Source organism: Pseudopipra pipra, chromosome 3 (assembly GCF_036250125.1).
Source record: "Pseudopipra pipra isolate bDixPip1 chromosome 3, bDixPip1.hap1, whole genome shotgun sequence".
Classification (NCBI taxonomy): domain Eukaryota; kingdom Metazoa; phylum Chordata; class Aves; order Passeriformes; family Pipridae; genus Pseudopipra; species Pseudopipra pipra.
Genome location: NC_087551.1, coordinates 95,762,788 through 95,775,373, shown reverse-complemented (window position 1 = coordinate 95,775,373; position 12,586 = coordinate 95,762,788). Strand labels below are relative to the sequence as shown.

General features: G+C 38.3%; 1 protein-coding gene across 23 annotated transcripts in view; it reads left to right on the top strand.

The window, feature by feature from the left end:
* DLGAP2 (DLG associated protein 2) overlaps window positions 1-12,586 on the top strand; it is a 454,541-nt gene that overhangs the window by 391,834 nt on the left and 50,121 nt on the right. For all 23 annotated transcript variants that reach the window (XM_064650400.1, XM_064650418.1, XM_064650396.1 and 20 more), the window contains 2 exons: window positions 4,524-4,671; window positions 8,140-8,359. In XM_064650400.1, coding sequence (XP_064506470.1) covers window positions 4,524-4,671; window positions 8,140-8,359 — 368 coding nt within the window. The remainder of the gene's footprint in view (window positions 1-4,523; window positions 4,672-8,139; window positions 8,360-12,586) is intronic.

Below are 12,586 nucleotides of genomic sequence, written 5' to 3'. Positions count from 1 at the left end.
TCTCCCCTTGTACTCAGCACTGCCTCACTGCTGCCTCTTCCCTTATTCTTTATCTATTTTTTGTTGTTGAAATATGCAGCCTAACCTCACTGCCATTCAGTCCATAGCTGGGTGACATGTTATCCCAGCTATGTTATCAGACAAGTGATCAGATATACTGTCCCAGGTGTCATGCTATAACTCACTTTATGTGGTTATAATACAGTATTGTGTCCTCCCTGAACACACTCAGGCAACCTGCTGAGTGCTGAAAGTGCTGTTGCAAGTTTAGTTGTCTTCACTGGGAGCCCTAAAGCTTCACTTTTAGGTCCTAAAGAGCTGCAAGGTCATTACGTGGAACTGCCTTTTCCCTAAAAACTTCTCTAGGCTTTGAGCCTTGCTTTCAACTAAGAATACTTCTCATTAAATTTAAGACCTCTTCCTAGCTGCCCTGAACTTTCCTCCAAGGCCAATGGAAAATGGAAAGCAACCCTCGAGGGCAAAAAAGCTTTTAAAGAAGATCTCTCCCTAAAATCTTGTCTAGTTGGAAAAGCAAATGGGAAGAGAGCTGACATAGCAATGTAATTTTTCCTATTAGTCTCACTCTCTTCCTCCTTTTCCATAGTACCAAATTTTAGAGTCACCTCCTTGATGTTAATGGGTATATTTGTTTAGTGGTCCTGGAGATGACCTGTCAAACCATCTCATTTGCACATGCTTGCCTTGCCCTTCTTCAGTGATCAGCTGAGATATAAAATCCTCCATGCTGCTATAAAGCATAAAAGAAAATTATTTTCTTTTGTCAAAGCAAAAGAGCTTTGATGTTTTGGAAATGAAGGTCAAGAATTTTGTTTTTAAGCTTTTAGACAGAGTGGATGTCATTAAATAGTCAACATTTACCAAGATCAGATGTCGATTGCGTTTTCTAGCATTGAAAGCAACTTTCCTATATAACTCTGGCATTTTAGTTCTGGGTCACATATATAGCAAGGTCATAATTTTCACCATGCATTGACACATTTATCCTAGAAGATAACTTTGAGACTCTATCTTTGAAATTTTCCTGACAAAAAGGAATTATTAGTTTTTCTTTCTAAGTATTAATCAAATGAATGTAAAATTGCTTTTACAGCCTAATATGTGTAACATTTCTTTTATTTTGCTTCAGTTCCATGAATCAATTAATCTCCTCTGATAAATGAAAAATTATTTAACTATCAGGTAATATCCAAACTTATTCATTGAAACTCAGCTGCTTAGAAGTACTGTGGAATATTGGCTTTCTTTCCCTAAGAAATGATAGCTGTAGAAATTGTTGATTGTATTTAATGATAGCAATATCTCACATGGAACCAGAATGTGATTAATTAAATACTAGGTTGTTGAGCATTACTTAGCAAAGGAGACAGTTACTAGGAATCAGTTTATATTAATTATTTTAACGTAGTTCATACAGTAATTAAAAATTTATAATTTAATTATATTCCTTCTATCTTTTCTTAATGTGCCTCATATTTTAATGAAATCTCAAATGTCTCTTTCACACACTGTTTATGAACTCAGAATCCCAGATTTAGCCACCTGATGGTGACAAGCAGAAGGTCCAGGGGGGACTCCTCTGTTTTGAAAAATACTAAAGTCGTGATACCAAACAGATTATTGACAATACCAGACAGGTTAAAGGTCTCTCTGCCCTTGTGAGACCCCACCTGGAGTAGTATGTCCAGGTCAAGATTCTTCAGCACAAGAAAGAAACGGACCTCTTAGAGCAGGTTCACAGGAGGCCACCAAGATGATCAGGGACCTGGAGCACCTCTACTATGAGGAGAGGCTGAGAGTACTGGGGTTGTTCAGTCTAGAGAAGAGAAGACTCCAAGGAGACCTTTTTGCAACCTTTCGGTACCTAAAGGGGGCTTAAAAAGGAGAGAGCGACTTTTTTTGTGGGCAGATAGTGATAGGACAAGTGGGAAGTGGTTTTAAACTAAAGGAAACGAGTTTAGCTTAGATGTTAGGAAGAAGTTCTTGACTGTGGGGGTGGTGACGCACTAGAACAGGCTGCCCAGAGAAGCTGTGGATCCCCCATCCCTGGCAGGATTCAAGGCCAAGTTGGATGGGGCTTTGAGCAATGTGGTCGAGTGGGTGGCATCCCTGCCCGTGGCAGGGGGATTGGAACTATGTGACCTTTAAGGTCCCTTCCAACATAAGTCATTCTGTGATTCCATGATTAAGTAAAGCATATGCAAAGAATCACAATGAGTCAAAGCACGTCTCAGTCATCAGCCCGCTGCCTATAGAGGAAAGGAAGTTTAGTTACATCCAGCAACTAAATGTAGATAGCGAGGTTCTACAGCACCTCACCTAATCTATTATATTTGTCTTCCTACCTATGGGAAGAAAAAACTGCTGCTACAATTCTTGTTTTTATCATCTAAAACTTAATTATACCCACTATCAGACAGCTATCTTAATCGTAGAATCACTTTGACTGTGATGACTTAATTAACCTCTGAGCACATGCCTACAATAATCTCATACATTTTCATTTCAGTTTTAGCAGTTATAGTTTCTACATAGTTTACCTCTCTCATGAGGTTAAAAAGATATTCCATAGAAGGCACTGAATAAAGACAGGGAAAAAATTGTTTTTTTTTTCTCCAGGGAAATTTCTTAAGAATTTAAAAAAATGCCTGCCTTGAACAAAGATGAAAAAACAAAACCCTTCATTTTTTATGCTTCAACAGCTCTGTTGCTCTTTTTTGGACATGCTCCAGCAAAATTTATTAGGAAAAATTTCTTCTCTGAAAGGATTATCAGGCATTGGAACAGGATGCCCAGGGAAGTACTTGAGTCACCATCCCTGGAGGTATTTAAAAGACATGTATATGTGGCACTTAGGGACATGGTTTAGTGGTGGACTTGGCAGTGCTTAGTTAACAGTTGCACTTAATGATCTTAGAGGTCTTTTCTAAACTAAATGATTCTGTGAATCTAAGACAGCCTGTCTTAGAGGAGCAGCTAGCCTACCCATTGGCAGATACATCAAGGAAGCAAGGCTATGGCTGTGTTGACCCTGAGATGGGAGAACACATTGAAATGCTTGAGAACAGATCTCCCAAGTGTAAGGTTGGAAGAGTCTCTAAATCCCATCTGCTCTTGCAGCTGATAATGTGAGGGAATACTGGATCATCACATGTCAGACATCAAAGGACATGGCCACACAGGGAAATGGATGTTAATACTATTTGCTTTTCTAGTCAAAGCCATGATAAAATATCTGGGATTCCTCCCTGAATGCTCCTCAGGGCTTGCATCCAGCCCAAACTCAGGTTGTGTCCACTTAATGAGGAACGCTGAGTCCTTCCTCAGTCACCAGCCTATGGTCATGCTCAGTGTTTGATAAATATGGTCTGAGAAACAAGATCCTGGTTTGTGCCTTATCTTACAGTAGGAGTTGAACCTGTGGCCTTCTCATTCACTGAGTGGTCTGGTCCTTCCAGAGACGAAACTTTGCCCTTCACAGGGAAATTCCCAACAGCCTGAGCACACATCACAATCACTGCTGGACTGACCACTCTGCCAGTTCAGCATGAAGTAACTGTATGGCCAATATTAGACATTTAATGGGCACAAATCTGTCATTCCCAGAAATAGTTTTTGTTAAAGCTACTGTAAGGAATAAATGTAAAAACTGCCTATTTACCACATGAAACAAAATATTTTCTGGGACATTAATTCATTTCTGCACTGATATCTAGAGAAAAGCGTCACATGACTTCTAAAATCAGATTTACAGAGTTCTGTGAACTCTTGTGAACAATGTTTGTGACTTTAATTTTTTTGTTGTTCAAAGCAAAGTACTGCACTTTTCTTAGGTTTATTTGTTTTCCTGGAATGATAGATAATCAATATATTTAAAGCAAAACATGAAGACCAGCATACCCGTGGTGTGAAAGCATACTGAAAGGCACCCAATGTGGTGTTAAGTCCTAGTCCTTCTAACTGTGGAGGAGATGTGTTGTAAGAAAACAATTTCTAGAGCTTTGTTCACTTGGTCTAACTACCCTGTTAATTTATTTTTTTGTTGAACATGGGATATTTTAATCTTTTGTAAAACTCTATCAACCTTTGAAGATAAAAGATCTCTTGATGCCTAGCACCCTGATGAAAACCAGATGACAAGTAGCAGATTTTATCTATGAAGAAAGATTTTTAGTTACTTTGTGCTTTAGCTCTGGTTCTTGTTCCTGTTGACCTAGACATTGTCTTTTAGTAAAGTTCAATGTTAATAGCCAGGAGGATTGATGATGTTTAAATACAGCAAAGACATAAAATTTCATATTGTCTTGGTAGCAGAACCACAGATAGATTCTCTGCTTGTGCTAAGGCGTTTAACTACAACAGATCTGTGATGCTTTATTTAGAGTAAGATTTAGACCCTGGGGAATGGATTTGTGAGTCTCATACAAATTACTGTCTTTAGTGTCCTAATTGATTCCATCTGTAGTTTTACAGCCTTTCCTTTTTTCTTCCTCTTTCCTTTGTAGTCAGAGCTACCTTCAAACTGCAAGTGACGTGCCTGGGGGTCACAACCTGGATCCCTCTGCAAACTACAATTCCCCAAAGTTTCGCTCAAGGAATCAGAGCTATATGAGAGCAGTGAGCACGCTCAGTCAGGCCAGCTGTGTTAGTCAGGTGGGAAATTCTTGTTATAACTTTTCTTATAGGTTAACTGCAGATGTGAGAGTTTTTACTAGTGGATGGGTTTGGCTTTTTTGGGTTTTTTGAAATTTATGTCAAGTTGAAGATGTGCATTGTCAAAGTAATTCTGTTCTAAGGAATGTAACTCAAAATTTCAAGAAAAGTGGTAAATACTAGAGACAAAAGGACGCTACCACACATAATATTTTCCATTTATTTTTGTTAAAAATATAAATACTGGGTGTTTCATTTTCAGTCTGTATTTAATATTTAAATGTTAAGAAGGTTCTGACTGAGAATGAGAAGCACACACCTACAACACTCATCCTCTGAAAATACTTACTCTGATTTTCAGTAAATGTGGATTGCCAGATATAGGTTGAAAAAATTGTGCTCCAAAGGAGCAGTGATTCATCTCTAAACTCAACCCCCCGCTCTTTTTGGGTGAAGGAATAAGTCCCATCAATTATTCTATGGATGGGTTCTTCTGAAAAGATACATTTTTTCTCCCTAGTGGTTTTATGTCAGTTAGTTAATACTAACTTCTGTTAAAGTGAAATCTGAATCAGACCTGAAGTGCAAGCAGCTTTAGGAAGTATGTGCATGTTTTGTTTAGCAGAGGGCTTTACATAAAATTCCCCATGTTTCTAATATTTATTGGTCCTGGCATTTCTTCCCTGTATTGTTTCATGACAGGTGGGCCCTGCCCTCTTCTCAGATATGTTACTTAAGTCTCCTTTGACCATTTAGTGAGCCACCTAAGGGTATACATGCACAATGGTTATGTTAAAAGAGAAATCTTTTTAAAGCAATTTTATATTCATTCATATTCAATTTGTATTGAATGGCTATTCAGACCTGGATGCAACTCATCTAACGTGAGGCTTTTGACTGAAGCAACAACTAAAGCTTCCTCTGTAGTTAATGGAGTGAAACAGTTTCTTCCTGGATAATGCACATCCAGAGCGGGCAGAGAGCCCTCTGGAAATGCCTTTAGTATCCACTGACTGTAGAGAGCTGGGAGGGACTAGTCATGTGATTAATGCCCTTCAGTCAAATTCCTTAATTTATATGGAGTAATTATAAGTATAATCTTGCACAACACATGTTGAAATTAGAAACAGCCATTTTCCAAACCTTTCATTATTTTTTATAACTCCCTTGTGAAACCTGTCCTCATCATTCTCATGCCTTGGTTTTTATCATTCTGGTTTGGTTATTTTCTATTTTTATTAGACTCTGGTTTTGAGAAAGTTTCATAATGATCAGATTCTGCATTCAAAGCAAGTGCTGTTGGCTGTCATCTAAAAATATTATCATATAGAACTATTCTGCCTCTTTGAACATGTCTGTGCACAGAGGTGTTCACTGAGCTGTCCATAATGACTAATTGGTTTCAGCAGTGGTTAAAATTCTTCATTCCAATGTGCATTACCTGGAAGATATCCACAAAAGATTTCATTTGCAGGTAGTTTGCTCAATTGGACAGATTAACAAAACTTGCTGGATGTAGTTCCTTACATTTTCAGTTTTCACTAACCTATGCGACTTTGTGTCAGCCATATACTTCCTACCTCACAGTTCAGCGTTTCCAGACCAGTAATAAATGCATTTATTAGATATTATACAAAGCAAATGTATTAAATATCAAGTTCTGAACCTTTGCTGTTTCCTATTCTTTTTCCATGACACTATCATATTATTGTCCCACCTATATAATAGCTGTTTATATAATTTGTGGTATTTTTTATATCTTTTTCTTGTGAGATTCTTCCTTTTTCACCTGACAAAGGGAAGAGTCAAGAAAGATGCTGAGTTCCATGGTTTATATTTTTAATTTAAGTTTAATTTTTATTTTTCTATTCTCAATGACCTTAGTTTGAAAGAAGTGGTTAGGACTTAAAGTGTTTATGGACTAAATTATCATAAATTTTCTTATCAACAATATTGCAAAATAGTTCAGAGTAAGATTTTTTAAAATCTTTTCAAGATTACACTAGTCTACTTACCTTTATTAAAAGCAAATTTTATGAAGGGTAATGTGATTCCTTTCAGAAGAGTTTTAGCAGCCAAAACATCTTACTCAAAATTAAAATATCAGTTATTCATAATCATCAGAACTTTTGTATAAAATTTCCATTTACTTAACCAAAATCCTAAACTGACTCTTTTACCATAATGAATAAAGCACTAGGAGCACTTAGCAGCTGTATAGGAAAATTAATATCAACTGGATGTGCCATTTAGTGATGCTATAAATTTAACTTGTAAAATTATTCATACTGATTCTGATTTTTAGCACTCTCTTTTTTAAAAAAAATATTTTCAGAAAGTCATGCATTTGTCTATCCAGTGTTAACTTCCTATCTGATTTTGGATAAACATAATGTTAAATTATTCAGATAGATTTACAGGTAGTTAGGACTGACTTCAGTGAAACTGTTAAAAATGTAGGTAGAATTTAGGCACTAATCCTCAAAACTGTGACACACAGTTCCCTACTGAGAGGTTCCATGAGCCTGGCCTGCCTGCCTGAGCCCTGTTATTATGAAAATTGCCTAAAAATGTATAGTGTTGCATCATGCCCAACCTACAAGGCAGGGTCAGCAGGTGGATGCTGGGTTCTGCCCAAGCGCTGGAGGCTGCTGCTGAAATACCCCAAGGGATGGGCCTGGTAAGGGTGCAGGCAGTGTTCCTCAGCATGCTTGGGGGCAGAAGTATCAGACTTTCAATAATGCTGCTGAACAAAAGGTTTTTCCATGGAAGTTGAATGGCTAACCCAGTTAAAGAGGGAGTGAGTTTGGTTTAGGGCTCTTCTCAGCTAAATGTGGCCCAAGCATTACTTTCTCATCTGATCACTTTTCACTCGGTTTCAGACAATGGTTATTTTTTCACATGCTTCACTGGACACAGCTCTAGATGCAATATTTCTCAAACCTTTCAGAAGCATCACCTCCTCTGTACTTTTATACATCTTCAAGAATTAAATACTTCCTTGAGCCCCTTTATAGTGAGAGGAAGATAACCTGCCACACAGGTTAAATGTCCACATGAGTAGTAACTTTGCTGATAAGTGAGGAGCCCAAGCAATCCACCTTCATCTTTTGAGGCTAATATCAGCATGTTTGGTTTCCGTTCTCCTGTCCTGGCAGATCACAGATTTCTGTCAGCGTAGAGTATTCTTGTTGGTTACAATTAAATCATGTATTTACAATCATCTGGCTATGCTAAAATATATTAAATGTAAAATTAATGTATGGCATGTGTGATGCACTTAATATATACATGTAAACAGCTGATGTACGTTAAACAATGTGAATGTGATCAGAAGGGATTACTAAGTTTTAACTATTTGCTAAAACAGTTCTTCATCAATGTACAGGTGTCCATTTGAGATGTTGAGGCCGTGATGATCACAAAAAAGCAAGTCAAAAATCAAATGCATTGTTGTTGTTTATTCAGATGAGTGAAGCAGAGGTTAATGGGCAATTTGAATCGGTGTGTGAATCAGTGTTTAGTGAAGTTGAAGCTCAGGCAATGGATGCCCTTGACCTCCCTGGATGTTTCCGAACAAGAAGCCACAGTTACTTGCGTGCCATTCAGGCAGGTTATTCCCAAGATGATGAATGTATACCCGCGCTGACATCTTCCAACATCACCTCAACTATCAGGTCAACCACAGGTAAGCAAACTGACCTTTCCACTGTTCTGCATGTGAGAATATGTCTTCTTGTTTTCTAAAAGGTTGTTAGAGACTGTAAACAATTTCCCTGTGTAGTGAGTGTTTGATACCACTATTCTTAAGATTGTAATACTGTACCATTGTGGCTACATCTTGGAATAAGCTCCTTCCAGGAAGAATCCTGCATGCATAATATAATGAACCTGGATTTTTGACCTCCATTCCCCATACATACAGCTATCTAGGTGGAAATATAAAAATACAAGTTCAAATGGTATCATTTAGATATTGTTAGACATGTCCATGGTTTATCTGTCAAGTAGTGGATCTTCAAATGAGATTAGTTGCAGTAATTTTGATTTAAGTCCTTAAAGTATCAAGAGAAAAAGAGAAGCAAGATTAAAACTATATGGTCTAAACACTTGAAGGCAATTAATTTTAAAGGGAATTAATTACTTTTAGGCAAGGTGTAACCAGTTGTATCAATACACTGAATTGTAAACATTATGACAAGTTTCAGACATCTGCCATTACTTATCAGTAACAATTTGCATTCATTGTTATAACACTTAAAATCTTTTAACATTCTTTTGGCAATTTTCTTTTCTCTTAGTAGTTCCTTAGCAAACATGGTAACTTTATTAATTTTAGAGTATTAGCATGTAATGATAGAGAAAAGATTGCACAGAAGGCAGTTAAATAATTCAAATGAAATCTATAGGAAATATGTATTCTTTGTTAAGTGATGCAAATTCACTTTTATGTTTCCAAATACATTAACGTCAGTTCCTAATTAATACTGTCCTTTCCACATACTATTAAATTGCAGTGCAGGCTACCCATCTACACAAGGTAAAAATGAGCTGAAAATGTATCACATAAAAATATAAAAATACTTTTAAAATTATTTGTTTGACACATCTGTTGTATAACAGAACAGTGGGAGCTTAGAAAGGAAGTAAGTCGCAGTTGAATAACATACATTTGCATTCCAGAAGTAGCATAAAATGTTGTTTTATCTTAAGCATAGTATTTTAATTGCTATATGTAACTTTGTGTAAAACTAGAAATTGTGGCCTACAGTGCCCCCTCTAGGGATGTTTCTGTCCTTTGATTAATAGAAATGCTATCATAATACAAAATGAGATTTTATTGCTACCCCGGAGACTAATTTTCATCTTTATCGTATAGTACACTGTGTGATCATTATGAAGACACATTCCATGGCAAAAGACACAAATAGATACTTATTTTGGTGTCTGACTTCAGGTACTGAATTGGAATAGTTTCAGAATTACTTTCAGAATTACCAATCCAAGTGGATTGGTTTTAACCTAAGCTGTCTTGAGTTTATATACTAGATAAGCCCAAAATTCTCACTGAAAGTAATTTGGTTTATTGACTTTGGAATGACAAAGCTGAATAAGAGAATATGTTTGGGAAAGTACAGGATTAGGTAGTAAGTATATTTGCATCACAATGTTTTCATAGTTTTGCATTGATTAGCAGGCTACTGGTTAAATACTGTGGTTTTGAAAACTTTAACCTTCATTTTGCACATAGCTTCTGCCTCATCTCAGAAATGATTTATCAGATAGATTTTCTTGACCACGTATGTAATTACTCTTCTTTGCTGCGGTGAAGTGATATTGACATTCTGGAGAAAAAAGATTATTTGAGGTGTTTTCCTGATCCAAAAGTGTTTCCAGGCTTGTGGACTATATACAGTTCTGAGTGTGGTTCTGTATTCAATATATCTTCTCTGTACCACTAAGCAAGTTTGTCCTCAGCTTCTATTTAAGGTAAATATTCTAATTAGAAATAATTTTCTGTTTTAAAAAGAGTAAGGATTAGTTGATTCACTTTTAATCGGGAATTTCAGTTGCCAAATAAGTTCTTGTTTTTAAACAAGATTACTCTAGGGATAATTCTTCTATTTTTCTCTCTTCAACCCCTGTGAGTTTGGAGGGAGATACTTCATTTCCTATCATTGCTGTAATTCAAAAAATGTCTTACTTCTCCATCCCTCTCTGAAAATTGTAAAAGAAGCAGTTGCCTGAAATATGAAAATGGTGTTGGCAGATATTTGGCATTTATATGGGCTTCATTCAAATAAATGTCAAAAAGGTTAGAGTTTTGCATCAGCCTTCAGTTCCAATTCAGTCTTTTGAATTCTTAGGAAAATTGCATTACATTAATTCCTTTTTTGCTTCTGATGTAACAAACTCTTCTTGGCAAAGAAACTAAAGTAATTTCTTAGAAAATTAACAGGCTTTTCAATGTAATTATTACGTGCAAAATTTAGTGATATAGGTCATGACTGCCTTTTATTATTGTTGTGAAGCAATTAAATCATAACACACAGGCTTAGCTCAAAATTAATATATGTAACTAAAAATGTAAACCTAAAATAAAAAATCTTGTATTTGATCTATGAATTCACTTACAAAAGTATAGAGTATATATTTACAGCATGCAGTTTCCTAAAATATTGCTAGATGCATTAACAGCTTTCAGAAGGTAGAAAGGTTGCAACTATAATGAATATTATGTGGGACATTATTAATGGACTCTGCTAACAGGGTTTTCTAATAGATGGAAAAAGAACTACCAGTATGTAGCTCTTCTTAACTGTTTTCAACTTCACATGAGCCCAATGGTTCATTGCTAATATCTATAGTAATGAAGAACACATAACTTTTGAACAGATCCACATAGTTTAATTACTTGTGGAACCACCTCTGAAGGCGACTGTGTAGCAATTCATAGGGCAGTCCCTGTTGCCCCAGGTGTAAATGAGCAAGGAAAGGGACAGTGCAAAGGAGGCAGCCACATTGCTAGCGCAGGGAAAGGCTGGACCTGGGCTCTGGATCCCTTTCCCCACCCTCGACGTGGGGGAGCCCAGTTGTGGTTCCTTCTCCATCTGAAGAACCATTCCGACGTCTTGAGGGATAGGGAAAGGGGACTCCAGCGACAGGGTTTTTCAGGCCCCGAGCCTGGAGGGGAGAGGTGCCCTCCCCTCCCCCCACCACCCACGTGGCCCCATGGCAGGCACAGAGACAGCACACCGGGCGTGGAGAGGAGGCAAGAGCGCGTTTATTGTTGGGGATGTCACATTTATAGGGTTAGGGAGAATCACAGGTTAACCAATTAGAAGTCTCAAGGGGCTTACAGGAACACCCAATCACAGGAAAGGGTTAACAAGGACCAATGGGACACCTCAGGACACCTTTCCCAGGACATTCCTGCATGGGAGATAACAGTTGCTGTGGGGGGTGTTGGGAAGAAGAAACATGTGTTTACAAAGGGACCACAAAGAGCCATCCTAAAACATGTTCAAACAAGTTTCTCATCAGACTTAGTGCTACATCCCACCCCTTTTAATTCCTTAAAGATGAATATGTCTTTATTGATATATGGATTTTAAATTTACCCCATTCTCTTAGTGTCTGAGGGTGTCCCTATAAAACAGAATTTAAAAATGTTTTTATTGATGTATTCATAAACAAGTTTTTCACTTACACAAACTTCCAATTTACTGCTGAACCAAACAAACTACTTATTGCTGTTAATTTTAGTTTCATTAGAGTCCAAATGGTTGTTTTCTTCTGTTTCTCGGAGGCAGTCCTGGTGTCCAGAGGGGCTGCGGCGGCGGCTGCTGCCTCGGCCACATGGTGGGACGTGGGGGGTGCTGTGTGCGGCAGGAGCAGGGCAGAGGAGGGATCGGCGGGGGCCGCCAGCAGCGCCGGGGTCTCGGCGGGGCGGCGGTACCGCGGGTGTCCGGTCCGGTCTGTTGCGGGGCGGGGTGCGCCCCGGGCGGCTCGGCCGGTGGGAGCTGGAGCGGCGGGAGCGGGGCCGGCTGATGTCGGGGCTTCCCCAGAGCCGCGGCACGGCGGGGCCGGCCCGGGGCCGGGAGCCGCGCAGGGGGATTGCTGCGGAGCTGTTTCTAGCAGCTTTAACCCTTTTTTCGCCATGCTGGCGTGGTCTAAGTCCCTTGTTAGAAACGGGACTATCTTTCAGGTTAGCAAAACAGTCTTATTAGATGACTTGCGGATGGAATTAGATATGTTCTTTAAGCTTTCTTTTTCTCTCTTAAAAAGGCATGCACGCTTCTTGTAGTTACAGGTTTACAGGGGGAGAGGTTTAGGGAGTATGCCGAAGTCTGCTTATAAGGGAATATGCCGGGTCTGCTCCTTACCTGAATGTCCTCAGGAAGGTTGAGGTATT